A 21,567-nucleotide genomic window follows, 5' to 3' on the forward strand; every position below is an offset into this window, starting at 1 on the left:
TAAGTTTTTTTTAGTAGAAAATTCATTTATCTTAATATGTAAATGATCTGGTTTTACTTGCAGTTTATTGTAGTACCTTTTGTTCCGCTGCATAGATATTTATTCACTTTCTCTGTGTATATAGCCATGTGTTGTACTAAAATGAAATGTTAGACCTGTGTAAAAATTTAAAGTCATTTCGTGCTGTAAGCTGCAATTCTGTGACTCCCTGGACAAGTCAGCAACTTGCATGGTTGTGAAATCTTTCCTTTTTTCCAGTTACGACTGGGAAGAATTGGCATGTTGTTGCTCTTATGAGTCCCTGTTCCCTGTCTTTCCGTGAGCTATGGTGAGGAGCTGCGTGCTGAACCTCAGCTGTCGTGTGTTGCAATCTGTAGGAGCTGAATTCCCACTTCCATGGCTGTGGGAGTGGAAACGTGAGGTGGTGAAATAAGCTCAGTGCTTCAAGGCTCCTCCCAAAGGGTGGCTGGCACAGGGTGCGGTGAAGTCCAAGGGGTTCTTCTGACCTTATGTAGGCACAAACCTTGGGGAACAAATGAGCATTGTTAGCATGGCTACATCTTCCAGAATTTTTCAGCCTTTGTTTTTTTTCCTTAGGATAAAAGTAGCAGCTTAAAAAAAAAAAAAAAGAGCTTTTGACACTTGACAGACTTCCACATGATAATTAGATAGTAAAAAGAAGGTGTGGGTTGGCAAGGCATTAGATAGGAATGATATGCAAGTTCATATGCATTTTTCTTTATGCAATGTTGTTGTGCTGAAGATAAAGCCCTCTGAGCAGTTGTGTAAAGCAGAGGTTTTACAGTGAAAACAAGTTGTTTCCATTTGAAATAATTGAAGAGAAGCTGGACCGACCTACTGGCACTCTCATTTCTGTTTCCGAGTAACTCCTTTATCTAGGTAAGAAGTTCTTAATACAGCATCCTATGCGTATAATCTTAGAACTGTGTGCATCAGGTTCAAATTAGACTCAGTGTCTTATTTATTAACTTTCTGGGATGCAGGAAGAAACGGTTGAAAGAGAAGATGGTGTCTCTAGTTTGTATTGAGGAAGAGGAGGAGTGGACAGAGGGAGGGAAGATGAAGCAGGGCCTTGACACAGCTATAATGTATGAATTTTATAATTAGTCCACAGGAAATGGATTATGAGGAGATATGCATGAGACAGAAGAAAATATATGGAATTTAGTATTCCTGTGGGATTTTGGGACATCCAATTTAGTTTGGCAGGGTGTCACCAGCAGGTCAAAGTAGTGGTCTCAGCAGAACTGGTTCAGGTAGTGGCAACTGCCCGTTCTCCTTCTGCTGCATCAAACTGCATGCTTTGGATATTGTGCATGTTCTGGGTGCTCTACTGCTGGGAGCCTTCTTCCATACTTTCCACTTGCACACTGGATCCCAGTTCCTTCCTGTGACAAACAGGACACAGTCCTACCTGCTGAAGCCCCCTGAGCTCTGGGTCTGGCAGTGCTGCCAGCTCTCTGCAGTATCTGCTGGTGGGAGACACTCACCTCCACGCTGGGACCGTGACTCCCAGTGCAGCTCACAGAGGTGGCTGTGTCCCTGCGTGTTCTGACTTGAGATGTGGGGCGAGCTCTTCCATCAAGTTAGTTGCTGGGACATGTCTGTGGGCTATCGGGAGGCAGTTGTGAGGGTCGGGTAGCAGCTTGCTGCTGGTACCATGTACGGGCTGTGGATGGGTGACATCTGGACGCTCGGGCTTGGAGCACAGGTCCTGAACGCTGGTGTGTTCCTTGGAATCTCTATCATAGACAGTTTTAACCTGTTCAGCCCTTTTTTAAAGCAGCAGTGAGGAGAAAATGTCCACTGCCAGCTTTTAGATACTAATCTCGCAATGATTTTTTAGCACCATTTTGGTTTCTTGAGAGAAGGTCAGGCTGAGTTCTGGAGGACTGGGTGCGTTGGGGGGACCCTTTTTCCACCCCACCGCTGCTCTGTCCTGTTTGCCAGGCTGCGAGGCTTTCAGACATCGTACTCTGCAGCAGAGGTGGGAGCTGCCAAAGTAGCAGATGATAATTCTGCTGTGTATGCTGTAGTGTCTGATAGCACTAGTGTTAATTGGGCTTCATGTGCAGGTCTTGGCAGCACAACTGAATGTCCTCCAGCCCTTGCCCCACCTACCCTGCAGAACAGCTGAAGAGACCTTGGCCAAGGGCTGCAGGGACTGGGTAGATGCAACCTATGATGGGTGCAGGGGACCTATCTTCTGCTCTGCCCCAGCCCTTCTGCAGCTGGACCTTGGCCAAGGGCTGTAGGGGCTGGGTAGATGCAACCTGTGATGGGTGCAGGGGATATATCTTCTGCTCTGCCCCAGCCCTTCTGCAGCTCAGGGGCTGTCTGGAGGAAGCAGGAGGCACAGAAAGTGGAGAGGGGACCTGGGGAAAGCTGTAGCAAGCTGGGATAAGGGAGGGTGAGAGCAGGTTGGTGGGGAGGGTGTCTGCGGTGAGCAAGCTGGTGTGTCTGTTGGGGGATGCTGGGAACTGGGAAAAGAAGGAACAGGGCAAATAGGGGCAAGGGAAAGGCAGAAAGGGACTAACCTATGAGTGGGTTGACTCACAGAATGGTTTAGGTTGGAAGAGACCTTTAAAGATCATCTAGTCCAACCTAGGGACATCTCTCACTAGACCAAGTTGCTCAGAGCCCCATCCTACCTGGTCTTGAACGCTTCCAGGGATGGGGCATCCACAATTCTGGGCAACCTGTTCCAGCATTGTAACAGACATGGAAAAGGTTGAAGAGCAGAAGCCCCCATAACCAGCACCATGAGAGCATAGTCCTTGCAGAGTTTGTAAGGAAATTCAGTTTTCTTGGGTCTTCTCTTTAGTCTGCTGTAGGCAGTTATCCGCGAAACAAAATACGTTTTGTTATTTCTGGTATGGATCCACAGATAGGAATGCACTCTCCTTGCTGTTGGTTATTTGTGTGGATGAAGTAGCAGGCAGAATCTTCCAGCACGGCAACCTGTTCCAGCATTGTAACAGACATGGAAAAGGTTGAAGAGCAGAAGCCCCCATAACCAGCACCATGAGAGCATAGTCCTTGCAGAGTTTGTAAGGAAATTCAGTTTTCTTGGGTCTTCTCTTTAGTCTGCTGTAGGCAGTTATCCGCGAAACAAAATACGTTATGTTATTTCTGGTATGGATCCACAGATAGGAATGCACTCTCCTTGCTGTTGGGATGAAGTAGCAGGCAGAATCTTCCAGCACCCTTGGAAAAAATAGGGAAATTATTAAGCTTTCCTTTTAACAGTCTGGCAAGTCAGAAAATGTTAGAACTCGGGCTGCATAACAAAACTTAATACAACTGTTTTATTCATGTGTTACAAGATATTTTTAGTTACTTCATCACCCCCTATAATTTTTGTTGGAATTCTGCCTCATTCATTTCACAGGATAGACTTTCCCTTAGTCCAGAAAATCCAGTAAATATATTTAATGTAAATTTGAAATCCGTAAATATAAAGTCAATAAATTGGAGGCCAGTTCAAAAGCCTCTCATTTTCCAGTAAGGAGAGCTAGAAAGGTATTGAAGTACTTGCAATACAGTAAAAAAAATAGATTAAAATTAATGGGTTTTTTTAGGAATATTTCTTTTTTAATGAATAGAGAGGTGAGAACTATCACAACCTGTGAATGATTGCTCAAAATGTGATTTTCAGTAAAATACTTGGGGTGTGGAGCTGGGTTTTTTTTACTTGATAGTGTACTTATGAAGCTGGTTTCCATTAAAAAAAAAAAAAAAAGAGGTGTGGAAAGAATATAGTTGCTCGTGTGTGTGACTTCTTTGCCTCAGTGGCAGTCACTGCTACAGTGGCTGCTTGTTGGCTTGAATGTAACCAGGGATGCCTGATCAACCACATTGTTTGCCATTTCTCTTCAACGTTTGACTTTGTAAATGCAAAATGCTTGGTTGTGGTGAAGAATCAACATTTGGAAACTGTTACAAATAAGACCATTGAGTTTGGTCACTGGCCAAGGGAACCTGTAGCCCTGGTGGTGAGAGTTCTCTGCCATGGAAGGAGCCTGACGTCTGGGATGTTTCCCTAAATGGCCATGTTACATTTTGGGAATATGACCTTCTGATTGGTGTATCTTACCTTGAGATTATTTATGATGTTTTTGTCTTTTACGTAACTAAGTATTTTCATGCTGAAGCTTTTCTGTACTGGGCTTTACTCTTGTCTGTCTTCTGCTGAACTGAAAAGTACTTTGAAAAAGGCATCTTCTGCTGGCCTTGTCTGGCTTACAAAATTGATGTGCTGTGAGCAGATACTGTTTTCTGAACTATCTGTTCAGTGCAGTAGAGAGAAATGTTTTCCAATCAGTTTCAGCCTTTTTCCCTCCTCTCATAAATCTAGTGATTTCCGAGTTCAGTATGTTCCTCGGAAATCACTGCTCTGCACTGTGCTGAGGAAGTTTACTGTACCTGGGTGCCGTTTGGGGCAAATCTTATCACTTGAAATAGCCTTTACATTCTTGGAGACAGCTGATCTGTGTTCAGAATTGCTGTTAAAAAGGTACCTCTTCAAATCTTAAATAAAGATTGTAGTGTTAAATGGTATCCTGGCATGTTTTGAATTTGACTTCTGAATTTGTACCCTACCAAAAAAAGAAAAAGGAAAAAAAAAATAAAAATAAATTCCAGGCTCACAAGTGAGAATCCTGAACATTTTAAATTAATTTAGTTCTAGGGACTATACTTACCCTAACTTGTATCTGTACACTTGGGTACAGAGGTCTGACTTCTGCGAGGTTCACCCATATCCAGAGCTAGAAAGCATACGTGAGCTTCTGCCTTAAAGCTCTATGGCCATATTAACCTTAAATGTTTGTCTTTGCTGGTAGGCTCCACCTTGTCAGGCAGGTTGAAGCTCAGATGCTCGGTAATCACGGGTCCACAAGAGCTTTATCAGCCAGGCTTTCGGCAGGGTTTGTTGGCACTGGTAATCCAGCTCAGTGCCATTAGGAGATGGCTTTTGGGAAAGGATTTGCTCTCTACAGCCTTCGCCCGTCTAATCTCTCAGGTGGAACTCGTACGGAGAAGTGCTGTAAAAATAAATTCCAGGCTCACAAGTGAGAATAGATAAATAAATAAATTCCAGGCTCACAAGTGAGAATCCTGAACATTTTAAATTAATTTAGTTCTAGGGACTATACTTACCCTAACTTGTATCTGTACACTTGGGTACAGAGGTCTGACTTCTGCGAGGTTCACCCATATCCAGAGCTAGAAAGCATACGTGAGCTTCTGCCTTAAAGCTCTATGGCCATATTAACCTTAAATGTTTGTCTTTGCTGGTAGGCTCCACCTTGTCAGGCAGGTTGAAGCTCAGAATGCTCGGTAATCACGGGTCCACAAGAGCTTTATCAGCCAGGCTTTCGGCAGGGTTTGTTGGCACTAGTACTTCAGCTCAGTGCCATTAGGAGATGGTTTTTGGGAAAGGATTTGCTCTCTACAGCCTTCGCCCGTCTAATCTCTCAGGTGGAACTCGTACGGAGAAGTGCTGGCTGCCGCCAGGAGGAAATCAGGCCCGGAAAGTCCTTGAGGGAGAGGAATGGTCCTGAGCCAGGCTCTGCTTGGACCTTGGCCTGGGACTTGTTCCCAGCCAAGGGCGGATCAGACATCTGGTGGCTTTCTCCCTTTTACTGAGGACTCTGTGTAGCCTTGAGGAGATATAATACTATGTTAGTTGATCAAAGTATATTTGTAAACTTTTTTTGACAAACATGGAAGCTATGAAATAGATTATCTCAGTCTCCTCCTTTGTCTCCTCCTCCATGAAAAGCTGTACTTCTTTTAAAAATAGGCAACTTAGATGTGATTGTAGCATTGCCAAATGCTGCAGAGGATGGGGCCAGCCTTGGAATACAACTTCTTCTCTCTCACAGGGCAGCAGGACCACATTTCCATGGTGTGCTGGGAATGGCATTGCAGCTGGGTGAAGTTTGTAATAATGCTATGCACCCCATTGTGGTTATAAAAAAAGAATATGATCTCATGCTAGGGAATCCAGTTAAAAATAAAAAGAATGCAAATTGTCTTTAATTAGAGGAGTTGCATTTTAAACCAATTAGAGGAGTTGCATTTTAAACCAAATAACTTTTCAGATTATGTATGTTTCTCTTTCTCCCAAAACAAACCTGAAATATTTATTTATTTATTTGAGGATAGGAACTAAAGGGATTTTTTTTCCTTCTCTGTATCCAGCAGTCTCCTTCCTCGTTGTTACCAGGACTTCTAACACTCTATCAAATGCGATGTCTCTGGCTGTGTGAGAGTCCTTGGCAAGGGCAGTTTGTTCTTTCTGTGTTAATGTCAGTAAAGATTTTTTGCTGGACAGTGGGAGTGAGTGATCTGAAGATTTTAGAATAAAAGAAAAAATATATTACTCTTAATTATATAACAATATTATATCTGCCGGAATTAAATGAAAGGAAGACTTAACCCTAATTGAAGACAAAGATGGACAATATAGGAAAAATTCCAGTCTGTCGTGGGCATCCTGTGTGCTTTTTTCCCTCTCCCATCCAAGCAAGGCTGTCACTAGTTAATTCAAGTACTTCACATGACACTAGGTAACCTGGCAATAGTGAGAAAATTGTACATTACTGTGAAAGACAGTACTGCACAAGACAGGTTTTAAAAGAAGACTTAAAATAGTTCTCTAAATTTGAAAGAATTTTTCCTTTAAATATTTAGATTGTAATTTGTCCTTGTGACAACCTGTAATGAAATCTAATGCTATACCACATTAATTTCAGAAACTAAAATATTCACGAGGTAGAGAGTTTTGAAGAAAAGTCAGACCACTGCTGGAAGCGAAGCCATTTGCTGAGAACAAGTAACCAGAGTTTGCAAAAGTGATAAATCTGCTTTTGACATCAGTAACTCCTTCTGCAGGTGCAGGAGGAATGTTTTGTTCTTTTAGTATTATGTTGCTTAGTTTAAGTCTACAGAAAACAATTTTAAAAAGCTGATAAGCCTGTAAAAAATGTAAATGCAGAATGTTTGCGGGGATTTAAATCTTACAAATTAATGCTATTGATTAGAGGCTGAGATTTTGCAGTTCTTAATTCTCAAAAGATACACTTATGAAATAAGCAAAACACAATCTATTTCAAATCAATAACTATGGATTACTTGCTATTGATGTAGTCTCAGTTTTAGTAAATCTTTAATTTCTTAAATGGAAAAAGTGTTGCATTTGCTTATGTATTTCTGAAGTTTAATAGCATTTTCAATTTGGTTTTTAAAACCTTATACATATATGATTATAATTTCATTAAAATGCAGATTATAAGAAATAAGTAAAAAGTTAATGGTCTGAGTAAATTTGAGTATCAGTTGCTGTTCTAATATGGAAGTTAGGAAAGTGAAGAAATGTACGCAGACATAAATTGTTTCTTAAGTGTTTATATAGTGCTATCTCTAATGTAATGTAAAGTTGCATTTAATTGCAGATCAACTTGTGGCTGATATGTCTCAGGGGTTTCTTGCCAGTGTGAACCGACTTTTCTCTAGGAAAATAACTTAAGAAGTACACAACAAACAAGATAAAATAAAATTGATTTGAAATTGATGCATGATCACAGGCTAACATCAGTAACTTTTAAATGATGTTTTAAATCAGTTTTCTTGCCTTTTAACTCTACCCTGACTGCAAGTAAAGCTGAAGCTTTCTGGTTTACTTGCATGTGGCATAGGTGAAGAATCCAGTGGAGATACCCGGGGTTCTTAAAGGGAGTAAAAATATATTGAGCTAAGTACTGATAAAGTTTCTAAGAAAACGGTTTGTGTCTACTAATGCATGGTGTTTATCTGCACTTGGTTTAAAACAGGTTTAGGAGAAGCAAATCTTGCATCACAATTGGTTCTTTTCGTCTAACGTTGCTAAACAAAAACCGAAGTCTTTTTAATGTACATCATGTGACAAATTTGAATTCATCCCGTGCTAGCTGTCGTAGGATGACTTGGACAGTGAGCTGTAGCTGTGATGTGGTGATGAGAGTTGTACGTGTTCTCCCAGGTTCCACAATCTGCTTTTCTTCTCTTGTTTTTTAGAGTTTTAGACAGGCACATCCTCAGTACATCACTGAGGAGATGATAAAACACAGCCCAGCTCTTCTGCCCTGCGATACCTCTATTAATTACCCTCCTGGCTCCTTTCTTTACAAGTTTGTGTCGGGCTGCATCTTCAGCTTCTTAACTCTAGGCAGATCCCATGGTGTCACTTTTTTTTTTCTACTATTCTTGCATTAGTATTGTGCCACAGAAGGTCGTCTTTACTCTTCTGGCTTTTGTTCACAATGTTTGGGTTTTTTTTTTTATGGTACAGACTGATTCCAGCATAATGTGGAGGAATGATAATTTGTTAAAATGTTTTCTATTGATTTCTGTGCTCAGCACAGTTACTGTGAACTGTAAAGCATTTACATCGATAGACCTCTTCTGGGGAAAATTCCTCTAATTTATTGATGTGTCAAAAATTTCTTCCATCTTCCACTTAAGCATTATTGGGGACGATCGTTTTTAACTGATTGATTTCCAAATAGAAGCTCATCTACCATCTGTTAGGGAAAAACCAGTAAGCTGCTGGTTATAGCTCGACAGCTACAGGCAGGTCAAGGGCACGTGCTTATAATTTTGCTACAGTGATTGCTGGCTAATTAGCCACAAAGAACTTTCTGAGAATTTTCTGTTAAGATAATTTTCTTCTCTGCCATTTTGTTAATGAATACAGTGCACCCAGCTGTGAGGTTCTGAGTGATGATTGCTATTATGGATTTATTCTTTCATATTCTGCTTCTAATTTTAGGAAGTTCTATTCCTCGTCTTTAAGTTTCTAGTGGTAAAACTGTAAAAGGACAAGTTATTCCTCAGTCAATGTCGGGAAATACAGTAATAATATTTTATAAATACTGAACTACAATAGCTAGCTGTGTTAGAGGAGGGAAAATACCCTTCACAAAAATCTGCGGTCCGTATATAGTAGATGAACAAATATTTGGATGACTTTTTTTTTTATTAGTATGGTTTAGAAGTGGTCTGTTCCCCCAAGATGATGCTTTGATGCTTTACATCACTGTTGCTGTGGTCTCTTTTAGATCCCCTATCTCTTGGGTTCCCACTGCAGTCCAGAGGACAGCATTAGGTGGATGTGTGGGATAGAGATGTCTCTTTCCCGTTTCCTCCCACACAAACATACCTCGTGAGGACACGGAAAAACTAATCTGGTCTGTTCAGATTACTTACTGTGAGATGTACCTGATTGTACCCAACTAGGACATCTCCTTGCAATGCTAATCACTCTTATCTTAAGTGCGTGCATTAGAATGGGGATTGAACTGAAAAGTTGTCCTACCTGTTCAGAGACTGGATGCGTATGTCCATATATAAGTATGTATATAGGTGTGGTATTATTGCTATGGCTGTCAGGTGTAAAGATTAGACATGATTTCTTGCTTCTCACAGTCAAAGCTTTCCAGCTAAAAAAGCATATATGGTGCTTGCACTTTTAGCCCGTTTTATATGCTTTTATAAAAAAAACACAATTAGAGGATTTGGCATAATAAAGGCCATTCCTTTAGTGTGCAGCTGGCAACCAGTTTGGCTTTCTGAAACTGCATGTAAAAGCAACATGCTTTTGCAGTTTTAACTGTAGTTACAGATTTCTGTCTGTTTTTTTTTTCCCCCTAACCACACAAAATAACAAGATTAAATAGGATAACATTATTTTGGACTTTAAATCCACTTGCTTCTCACAGTGGAAAGCTCTAATCTGGTCAAATCAGGGTCTAGCAGACCAGTCCAGTATGTACCAGACTTTATGATAAGCTGTTGCCCATATGTGTTGTCATTGTCCCCAGGAGACAAGCCTGGAAAGCTGCTGCTGTGTTTCAGGTACGGTACAATATTTTGCATTAGAAAAGTGGATGGAGGAAAGATATTTAGTCTATCCAATACTGTGGACACTAATCTTTTAAACAAAGGCGCTTGGCGTGGTGTTGTCAAAGGAAACTAAATCTGCTGTTTTATTTTCCCATTGTTCTCTTGCACAGAGAGTCTTTTGGTCTGCAAATGACCGCTGACATTATGCCACGGAACTTGCTATAAGGAGAATATTTGGTACTTTCCAGATCTTGCAGCTAAGCCTGGCAACGCTGTCGGGGCTGCATTCCCCTGTTTATGTGCCGCTGTGAACTGCTTGTGTTCATTTTGTGAAACGTTCTCATTTTAAGCCATGGATTTTGATGGCTGTCTCTCTTCCTAATTCTCCTTTTTCCTCTCTGTTGCTGTCAATTCAGACAGACTGTATCTATCAAATAGGTTGTCTGGCTGACATCTGTGCCCCAGACTCAAAGATGCATGAAATGAACCAAAAAGGGAGGACAGGGTTTTGAAGATGTAGGAGATGCCTGCCACGGAGGGATTTTTTTCTGCACTGTTAGAGTTTCAAGCTAAACAGATGGCAGTGGGAGAGGTGAAGCGGAGAGGTCGTTTGAAAGTTAGTGGTGGTGTGACTCCCAGGGAGCTTGAAGAAAATAGTTTAAGTAACTCAATTACTTGCATGAGATCTCAGTGATGATGTGGGCAGGAGAAGAGGAGGTTGCCAAATGTGTACCAAGTGACATGTGCCACATCTCACAGTTTTTGCAGAGTTAGTGGAGTTTGAGAAACGTGGGCCTTTGTGGATGGAAAAATGTTTCTGGAAGTGTAGTATCTTCACTGTTCTTACCTGCTTGCTAGTATGCTGGGTCAAATCCAGTCTATAGCACTCCCTATCTGAATTCAGCTGTTGGATAGTACTTTTTTGTTTGTTTGTTTGTTTTTTCATAAATGCTGCTCTTAACTTTCTCTCCTTTGGTGTCATGCACAAATTCAGCTGCTGGATTGTACTTTTTTGTTTGTTTGTTTTTTCATAAATGCTGTTCTTAACTTTCTCTCCTTTGGTGTCATGCACTTTCTCAGCAGCTACTGTCTTCTGCCCCGTTGGCTGCGTGCTGGGGGTGGAGAGTTGCTTTCTCTCTGTGTGCATGTTTCATGAGGCTCTAGTAGCAGTCCTGAAGTTCTTAGCGATTTCCAAGGAATGTAAATACTTGTGCAGATTAATTTCAGAAGTGCAGAGTGGGAAACACTGGTATCTCTCAGTGATGGAAAGCATTCCCACCAGTTAAGCTCAATTCAGGCTTGTCGGCACAATCTATATCTTTATACTGGAAGAAAGGCATCTTTGTGTGCAGTTGATGCTGCCTTTTCACTGCCATCCTTTGCCATGTTTTCCAGCATGTGGACTATCTTTAATTTTTGCTGGAGACTGCTGCTGGAGTTTACTATCCCCAGAAGGCTTAAATTGTCTTTTCTGATGTCCTGCAGAGTGTCTAAATTCAGGGACCACTCTGGCAAAGGCTTTAAGGTGCTCCTTTTAAAGTGTATTATAGTAGTGTTTAGCAACCCACCCCCCCCATTGTGCTAGATACTTTACAAACGTATAATGCACAGAATATATCCTGAGAAGTTTTGGAAGTACTCCATGTACAATTTGATCCTCTTAAATGGTGCTCCAAAGAGACCGCGTAGATTGAATAAACTCAAATTTGTTTGCCAGTCCTTTGAGGATCTGTACCTAATATTTCCACTATTTAATCAGTTGCCATGGTCTGAGCTGGACAAGATAGCCTCAAAATTAACGTCTGCATAAAGCAAAGGTGGAATGTGAAGTAGTTCTCCTGGGGGGAAAATTGCCAACTCTCTTTTAATTATTTCCTACACCATTAATGTGCAGTTGAGATTTAGGTTTTCCAGCAGGTAAAATCTATGGAAAATATTATGCGTTTTAATATGCTTCCTTCTAACTAATAGTGTAAGTATGTCGTTTTGCTTTAGCCTACATACAATGAAATAATACTGAAGTAATTCTTGTAAACAGCAGACACGTCCTGTTGTTGGCTTTGCTTCAGATGTTTCTTCACATTTGGCTAAGTTCAAGTAATAAATTGCTGAAAAACTGGAAGACGCTCTGGAAGCAGATTAATCATCTGACTCAGTATTGTCTTTTAGTTTGCCACAAGAAATCTTTCCAATCTATGAGATCATGGATTAGCTGGTTGGAAAATTTAAAGAGAGGCACGAAGAACATTCCCTTTTTCTGCTGCCTTCTCTTTGAAACCTGCAGAATCTCAGCAAAGCATAAATGACAAATGACTCTTCTTTCCAAGCTTTACCACAAATATGTATAACGATGAAATATCAGGCATCTGAATTGATATCTCCTCATTTTATCTAATTTTGGACATCGTAGGTGGCATTTATCTCATGAGATGTAGATTTACATGTTTGAGACAGTGATTTAGACTTGCATTATAATCCATGAGAAGAAATGAACACTTGTAGAAAGTGATTCACTTCAGATTTCTAAAACCAGGTTGCGTAAATTTCACTTTAAAAGTCCTTTTTCTTCCCATTGATGAAAAAGAGGCAATGATTAATTCTGACATGCTATCGATGCCACCCATGTAGGTGATACGTGGTCTGTTCTGTCTGTCCATGGGCAAAAGTGGTGGTAGAGACTGATAAGTAGATCTAAAGCTTCAAGGCAAATTTTTTTGGATTTGCAGTCTCCTTTATACATCCATCAAGATGGTGAATATCTGTGGGTTTTATGACTGATAAGTAGGTCTAATGCTTCAAGGCAAATTTTTTGGATTTGCAGTCTCCTTTATACTCCCATCAAGATGGTGAATATCTGTGGGTTTTAGGACAGCTAGATTGCAGAGAGGTCTCCAAATCTAAGTATATTGACACTGTTAGAGTTGTTAATATTATTGAATATAGCGTCACAAGAAGCAACAGGTATTGGCATAATGGCATCCTTATTATATTGTAAAACTGCAGTAAGGTTTGTCTATTATTACTACAAATCTCTACCTACGTTAATTCCTTTTAAAAGCATGCTTTTTATTTCTTTGGATTCTCCTGAAGTGTTCTGAGGATATTTACATCATTACTATAAAGCTCTTTTCTTTCAGTTACTGTACATCCGAGTGCGTGCAAGGGACCCTGCAAGGGCAAATGTAGCTCCAGGCTGGACCACCCCAAGGCACAGCAGTCTGGGGCCTCTTGGGATCCCACAGCCGTTCTACCTACGTTGATTCCTTTTAAAAGCATGCTTTTTATTTCCTTGGATTCTCCTGAAGTGTTCTGAGGATCTTTACGTCATTACTATAAAGCACTTTTCTTTCAGTTACTGTACATCCGAGTGCGTGCAAGAGACCCTGCAAGGGCAAATGTAGCTCCAGGCTGGACCACCCCAAGGCACAGCAGTCTGGGGCCTCTTGGGATCCCACAGCCGCCTTCCTCCTAACCCCCTAGTGCTCCCCCCTCAGCCCACTCTGTGTGAATTCCTTGAGGACATGCTTTATCCATGAGAAAATGTGGAACTAGGTGCTATACAATGTATAGTCATTTTAAATTTCGTATTGGCTTGGGAACAATAATAATAAGATGGCTCTACTTGGAGTCTGAATTGCATTACAGATGTGTGCTAAAAAGTTCCTTGCAAACGTTCTTTGCTGTGAGAATGATTTGTGTACTGCAGAGGCAGATCACAAGTTAGGCTAACAAGACAGCTCTTGTGGTCAGAATAGGTGACATCTGTAGTGACTTTTTGTTGTTGTTTGGTTAGTTTATATCCTTATTTTTTTTTTCTTATACCATACCACTTTGTTACTTGGCTGTGTGGGAGTTGCCACTTTATTGCTCAACATACTCAGATGTAATGATCTCAATGGCAAGAACATTCCATCCTCTACTTGCATAACAAACAGGTTATGCTTATTTTATAATTAAACTTTTCATTCTTCAGAAAACATAGGGTTTTTTTATATTCTGTGCCTCTTTTCAAGCTTACTTGCATATACATGCAAAGGGGAAGCAAAGTGAAGTGTGACTGGACTCTAAGGAATCTTGTCTTCAGTTGCAGTCTTACTGAAAGTTGTTAAAATTTTATTCTTTTCTCCACCCTTGGAAGGGAACTGCATCCAGCAAGGTAATCACCGTAAAAAAAGCAAGTTGTAGGTTGCAGCAAGGATGAGGGTTACATTCCCAAGGAGCAGGAGGAATGGTGATGGTGGAAGGTGCAGACACACTGTGCCCAGAGGAAGGGTTTGCTGGTGCCTGTTGGTCAGCAAGGATGTGAGGGCAAGAGTCACAGTGGCAGCTGGGAGAAGGGGAAAGAATCATAGAATGGTTTGAGTTGGAAGGGACCTTAGAGATCATCCAGTTCCAACCTTCCTGCCATGGGCATGGACACCTCCCACCCGTCTGATCTTGAACACTTCCAGGGATGGGGCATCCACAACTTCTCTGGACAACCTGTGCCAGTGTCTCACCACCCTCACAGTAAAGAATTTCTTTCTAATATTTAATCTAAATCTATCCTCTTTTGGTTTAAAATTATTACACCTCATGCTGTCACTCCACGTCCTGACAGAGTCCCTCTCCATCCCTCCTGTAGGCCCCCTTCAGGTACTGGAAGGCTGCTATAAGGACTTCCCTGGAGCTTTCTCTTCTCCAGGCTGAACAACCTCTTCTTTCAGCCTGTCCTCACAGGAGAGGTCTCCATCCCTCTCATCACTTTTGTGATCCTCCTCTGGACCCACTCCAACAGGTCCATGTCTTTCCTGTGCTGAGGGCCCCAGAGCTGGACGCAGTACTCCAGGTGGGGTCTCACCAGAGCAGAGTAGATCATAGGAGAGGTCTCCATCCCTCTCATCATTTTTGTGACCCTCCTCTGGACCCACTCCAACAGGTCCATGTCTTTCCTGTGCTGAGGGCCCCAGAGCTGGACGCAGTACTCCAGGTGGGGTCTCACCAGAGCAGAGTAGAGGGGCAGAATCACCTCCCCTGACCTACTGGCCACGCTGCTTGTGAGGACGCCCAGGATGGGGTTGGTTTTCTGGGCTGGGAGTGCACATTGTCGGCTCAGAAAAAAGAGAAACTTACCTCGTAATAGTTACTGGGGCAGTGATTTCTTACAGGACTGTGAAGAAACTGGTGCCACTGATTTACTACTTGAAGATTTACATTTGGGCTAGATTACTGTTTCTACACACTCAAAAATTAGTGAAATCGATACTTTAATAAGGATGTTTTCTTTTGTAACAAGGGTTGATCATTTTACCAGCAACCTATTTCTCCCTGGGTTTCCTTTTCTGCCCTGAATTTGGGAATTGGCTATTTCTTGTTGACTGAATTCAGAAGAAAACTATGCCCTGTCATATTGAATTTGGCAGAATGGCTGAAGTTTGAATTTGGCTTGTATTGGTTAAATCAAGCTTTTGATTTGGTTGCCTATTGTCCAGTATGCTAATCCATGTTATTTCCAGCTGAGTTAAAGTGTAAAGTCATTAGAGCAGCGTGGGCCCTTTTGTTTGTACAAGGAAAGGTTAAGTTCTGCAGGCAGCTCAGGCTGCTGCCAGCACGGCTGCTAATCTGAGTTTGGGGATTAATTACCTGTAACAGCTGCAGGACAGAGTCCTGTGCTGAGCAGAGGTCTGGTTAGGCCAAAGTTTGGAAAGCTTTGTCATGGGAAGAGCTTTGCAGCATTTTTCAGGAACTTGAGGTTCTGATTTAGTTTGTTCAGAACCAGATACTTACATTATCCCTGCGTTCAGCCCCATAATAGCCTAATGTTGATATTTTAAATATGCTCTGAAAATCCCATAGCAGAATTAACAAGCAACTTAAACTATCTTGGCCTGTAGCTATTTATGGGCTGTCAGTATTGTTACAGTCTTTGTTTCTGACTTGTTTCTAATTCAGTTTTTGGTAACCACAGATAGCTGTTGGGGGTGGGAGGGGTAAGGAAGCCAAAACACAGTTTACGAATAGATTTTGAAATCAATTTGTACTGGGATGGTTTGGAGATGAATAGTGGTTTGTTTGTTTTTTTTTAAATTTTAAATGCAAGTTTTCCCCAGATCTTTCTGATGAAAAGTGTGTATGTATTAACATTTGGACATAATTTTATATGCACTCAGAAGCTGTTCTCTTCCTGCTTGAAACACTTACTTTGTTTTAAAATTCAACACTAGTTATTATTATGCACAAGCCATTTGACTTTCATTTTATGCCCTTGTACAAAAGAAGTGGAAAGCTCTGGTTTGGAGTGGAGGAGAATTAAGTACACAAGAAATGAAAACAAATACCAGCTTCTTTGGAAAGAGAAATGAGCTTTAACAGAGGAAATATGTGCTGTGGACTCATGTTAGGAATGAGGGAGAAGTAAATGATAAGCGTAGATAGTAGCATAAATATCCATTTTTGCTGAAGTATAATTTACTAAATCTTCAAATGAAAACTGTAATCCGATCATCACTTGACTAATATTACCTAAAATTATCCAGTAAGTTAATACCCAACTTTTTTAGGTTTCAAATTCAGCCCCTTAAATAAAACCTTGCAATTTTCTTTAAAAACAGCACTCTTTTTTTCTCTAATAGATACTGACTTTGACATCTTTGGCATTGCTTTTGTATTCCTTTCTTATTCTTTTTCCTAATTTAGTATTCTAAGAAATTACAATGTTTCTATTTGATAGGAACTAGAGTGGAAAGAAAGTACTCATTTAGGAAAAGTATTCTTATTACTAGTTTTGGGTGGAAAGAATGTGTAGTCCTCATCAGGGAGTTGCAGGCTTTAAGCTTCTGTGGTTTATTTCCAAATAATGGGTGAATTGTATGCAAAGTACTGACCCTTTTAAGAGTTTGCAGGCTAAGAGTACAATTACTGAGTAATTCTAATTTATTTAGTGTTTCTATTTCCGTCAGAGAGAATGTTCTCATAAAGCTGCTGGTATAAATTAGGAGTTAGCAGATGGGGTTAATGTCTATTCTCCAGTCTGGGGACGATAACTTGGGAAAGTGTAAACCTGTCTATTGCTTACATACCTCTAATGTATACATTCTGTCACATATGTGAGAGAAAAAAATCTGGAAGGGTGTGTAGAGAGTAGCTCCCTACCTGAATGCCTGCTGGTGCCAGAATGAGCAGAGCAGTGAAGAGGGTGATGGTTGATCAATCCAGTTCAGACGTGTGGATAATTGATAGTGGGGCCCAATTGACACTTAAGTAGCCCTAAAGCCAACCTCATTATCACATTTTACTTAAGTACTCATCTTTTTATTTATTTTTTTAATTTCCATCTCTTCCTTTTGATCACTTAATAACTCTCTTCCTCAAGATGTCATCAGGTCTGAGAAAAACCTTGGGTTTACCTGCAGCCAGTTATAGGTGGTGTTCCTCCATGGTTATATGTTGCTGATGATGCATCTTTTTCTGCTCTTTTACTTAGATGACAGTGCCTCTGCTGCCAGCAGCATGGAGGTGATGGATCGCATTGCCTCTCTGGAGCAACGTGTCCAGATGCAGGAAGATGACATCCAGCTGCTCAAATCTGCCCTTGCTGATGTGGTCCGACGCTTGAATATTACCGAGGAACAGCAGGCCATGCAGAACAAGAAAGGACCTACCAAAGGTTTGCATTTCAGATATGTGTAAAATAGGTAGTGCAATTCCATGAGTATGGTGTAGATATTAAAATAGGCTATTCTTTAGAGCTTTTGAAATACTCGAAATCAACTAATCAAACTCAAAATACATTTGAAATGTAACTTCTTAAAAAGAACACATAAAAATCCAAGTGCTTAAATCTGTGAGTCTTCTACGGTTCCCATGAACCGGCGAAGCATTTGCATATTCTTAGTGCTTAATCCACTATCTGCATTTAACCGTGGCTACTACTTCCTCACTTCTGATCAAGATTAGTTTATAAACTCTTCAGGGAATGCATCATCTTCTGTGGGTGAAAATCCTAATAGATTTTTTTTTCTTTTTTTCAAAAGTTAATTAAAGTAAAATGTAATTTTAATTTAATTAAAAATGTCTTCAGTGTCTGTGGATGGTGCAGATATAGCCAAAGACAGATTTTTTCAGCTGGCACTGAGTTGACGTGACCGAGAAGATGGTGCAGCGGCAGCTGCTGAGCTATGGAGGGAAGTTAGAGCTGGGGTTGGTGTCTGACCCTGTTCCAGAGCAGCAGCTCCAGAGCCAGCAAGGTGGCAGGTGTGACAGATGGGGACACTCAGCAATACTCTGTGCTGTGCCCATTCTCCACAGCCCAGGTGGGCTCTCTCTTGGTTCCTGCTCTGCAAGAAGGGGTGTGTCTGTACACAAATCAGAAAAGCTGGAGTTGAACATCAGCTCTCAATAGCAGTAAAGGTCTTTTAGAACCCAACCAGTGTGATTTACTGTGGTCTGTGAGGCTGCAAAAGCCTGGGAAACTCTGTCTGCAGTTTAGCAGAAATGCATGATGTATTTTTGGGTACTCTTACTCCTAAGAGTAGTGCGACCTACATGTGGAAAGAAAGTATGGCTGACTTCACAGACTCTGTGTCTAAATTCAGAAAGTGTTTCTTTTGGGGTCCTGATATATGTAATTAAGTTTTTAATTTATATTAATATATCATACTTTCAACATGAATTATGGATTCATAATTTTATCAGCTGGAAATCAGGAGTTCCTTTCATTTTAGTTAAATATTTGTGACTTTGCAACAGATACTTACTTTTGGGAATTGCTTTAACAGCATAGGTAAGGAACTACTTAATTGCTGAGATGTTGGTTTATTGTAATGTTCTGTGCCTGGAGATGAGGAGAGGAGAAAGGGACAGAATTACAGAGCCAGATTAGTTGATCATGCTAGTTATCAGACAGAATATGCAGTAAATGTCTGTGATGTTGTTTTCTATTCTCTTTCAGTTGGATTCTCCTCACTTTGTCTGATTGCAAAAAAAAAAAAAAAATTAAAAATTAAAATATCAGATAAATTAAATGTTACTAAAGATGTTGTCTCAAAGCATAGCGTCTGCTGTAATAAAATGTTCCACCAAATCTGGTTCTACAAGGGATTAGGAGGCTTTATGTTGCCTGTAAAATAGATACTATCTGATGCGTGGAGGAAATAAAGTCTAGTAATTATTACTGAGTTGTAACCAGATCAGTGGTTCTTGCCTGCTGGCTTTACTCAGCAAAATACACACCAGATTTTTATGGATTCTGTGAGCAGAGTTGAATTCTAAGTCAGGAGATGCTTTCTTGGTCGTGGCAGATCATTAAAGCCATAGTTCAATGTACATTGAAAAAAGTTACTGTAAGCATGTCCCTGTGCCTTCTATGGCTCTTTTTTTGGGTTTTGGTTGTGTGGGGTTTTTTTTGTTTTTTGGTTTTGTTTTTGGTTTTTTGCTAATAATATGGGTATATGGCATGGATACTTCTTAATGTGTGTGTGAAATGAGAGTGTCAGAAGTTTTATTGTAATAATGCAAATGGAGGACTACAAATGTTAATTGCTCTTATGTTACAAATTATTGAAATGAGTCCTGATAATTGCCCACTAAATCCACCCTATTTCTGGAAATAATTGCTACTGTAACAATTTATGTAAGGAACTTCAATTTTACTATATCAGTTGTATTCTTAGTGTGTGGTCAGCCTTATTAAATGTACCCTATAAGATAAAACAGAATCTGAAGTATCCTGATCGTTTGTTTCTTCCAGCTGTTTTGTCACATATGATACATCTCACCTGATAACCTTTTTTTCCTATAGTAGGCCCAATTACTTTATAATGAATTACGTTCTATTAGCATAAGACTAAGTTGAATTTTAGTATTTTAACTTGGAATAGCCTTACAGAGGCTCCTGATGGAGCCTGTTAGGAGAGGGGTTTGCTTAGACATGGATGAAACTGGAGCGGTGGCTTCTCGTGTTTTTCCACTTGAACTGTATGGACTTGATCTGTTTTCTTCCTGTTTATCATGTAATGACTAATTCCACATTTAGAATTGTAAAAAGTGGAATTAGATCCAACAAAGTAAGATCTAAGTCTATGCAAACTGGGGTTTGAAGCACACTGCATGCTGCTGCTTTCATTTGATCTGTAGATGAAGTCGATCAGGATTAAAAGCGTGTGCGTGTCAGGGGGAGGTTCGTGCCTTCGGAGAAACAGGATCCCCAGTATGCTGCTTAAGGTCTGGAACAAGAAGCTTCATGGGACAGAAGGCTATATTTTTTCAGAGTACTTCAGATTCAAAATTGATTTAAATATTGCAAGTTTCAGGCTTTCAGACTTATAATGGAAAAGAGCTTGAGCTTTTTTCAGTCTGTGTTCTTTTTCTAGGCTTGAGCTCAGCAGCTTAAAAGCAGTGTCCATCGTGGGAAGTGAGCTGCTTATCTTGTCCATTTGTGAAGCTCCTTCACTAATGATGTTTTGGGTTTCTATTTTGGTTTTTTTTTTTATCCCCTTCCTTATTTAATTCAAATACCTGGTGGAGTTCAGTATGGCTTCCTGCCTTTGTTTTACTTTTGTTTGTTGTTCTTTCCTTATGCAATTATTGGTTTGTTTATAAACTTAACAGCCCTATTAATCCATAGATCAGAGTATGATTAAAAAAGCTGCTGCTGAGGCTGATAAACATGTCAGTCCTGCTACCACAGGTAAGACCTTGAAGCAACAGAGCTTCCAAAATAAACATTACTGACAAAGAAATAACACCAGTGCGTTTGAGTTACTGACTTCTAACAGCAATGACATGTTTGGGGTTGTTTGACAGTTATGTCAGTTACCTCTGGTGTGCACCAGCTGTTGGAAATACAACTAAATAGTGCCAGAGGAAATAGTGGATTAATTGAATAATGTATAGTTTTTCTGTGTGCCGTGTAAGTTTCATGGTGTTGCTTTCTAGGCTGGCTGCCCATAGGGCTAGATTTTTAAATCTCTGCTTCCAGAAGTGTGAGTTCTGGCTTGGTGCTGGATTGAAAGCAAAACCTCTGTTAAGGATTGCAGGGTGTACTCCTGCTGCTGCTGGGTTTGATTTCATAAGGTTAGAAGAGCAAACAGACTCCAGCTAGTTCACTCCAGCTACTTTTTAATAGGCATTTTTTTATATAACTGTAAAGAAGGAAAATATTTTAATCACTTACTTAACTTTAATTGTTCTAATTTGGGATCTCAAAGCCGCGTGAAAGTTTTGTGAGCTACAGAAATCTTCAGCCTACAGCTGCTCAACTGGAGCTATCTGTGATTCTGTAGTACGTAACAGAATCAGTTTTATACAAACTGATTAATTATGGCATTGCAGTAATTAGTCAGGAAGAAGCAAGCCTACAGCTGCTCAACTGAAGCTATCTGTGATTCTGTAGTACGTAACAGAATCAGTTTTATACAAACTGATTAATTATGGCATTGCAGTAATTAGTCAGGAAACAAGCAGTAGAGCATGCAGCACAAAACTGTAGAAGGAATTTAATTTGGAAGAATGAATACTGTAGAAGTAAATTGGATCATGATATCTGAATCCCTTAATAAGCAATAAAATTAGAAATAGAGGCATGAGAAACCAAAGTACAGTAAATTTTAGGTGTTTTGTATAAGCTCTAAAGACAGTGTGAGTCTATTAAAATAGATCATGGAAGCCAGGGCTGGGAAA

The 21,567-nt window shown here is 40.3% G+C and overlaps 1 protein-coding gene across 1 annotated transcript in view; it reads left to right on the forward strand.

The window, feature by feature from the left end:
* EML1 (echinoderm microtubule associated protein like 1) overlaps nucleotides 1–21,567 on the forward strand; it is a 129,957-nt gene that overhangs the window by 58,015 nt on the left and 50,375 nt on the right. Inside the window, exon 2 of the mRNA XM_014957574.1 lies at nucleotides 17,372–17,554. Within this exon, the coding sequence (XP_014813060.1) occupies nucleotides 17,372–17,554 (183 nt within the window). The remainder of the gene's footprint in view (nucleotides 1–17,371; nucleotides 17,555–21,567) is intronic.

Source organism: Calidris pugnax, unplaced genomic scaffold (genome assembly GCF_001431845.1).
Source record: "Calidris pugnax isolate Ruff unplaced genomic scaffold, ASM143184v1 scaffold211, whole genome shotgun sequence".
In the NCBI taxonomy this organism is placed as follows: domain Eukaryota; kingdom Metazoa; phylum Chordata; class Aves; order Charadriiformes; family Scolopacidae; genus Calidris; species Calidris pugnax.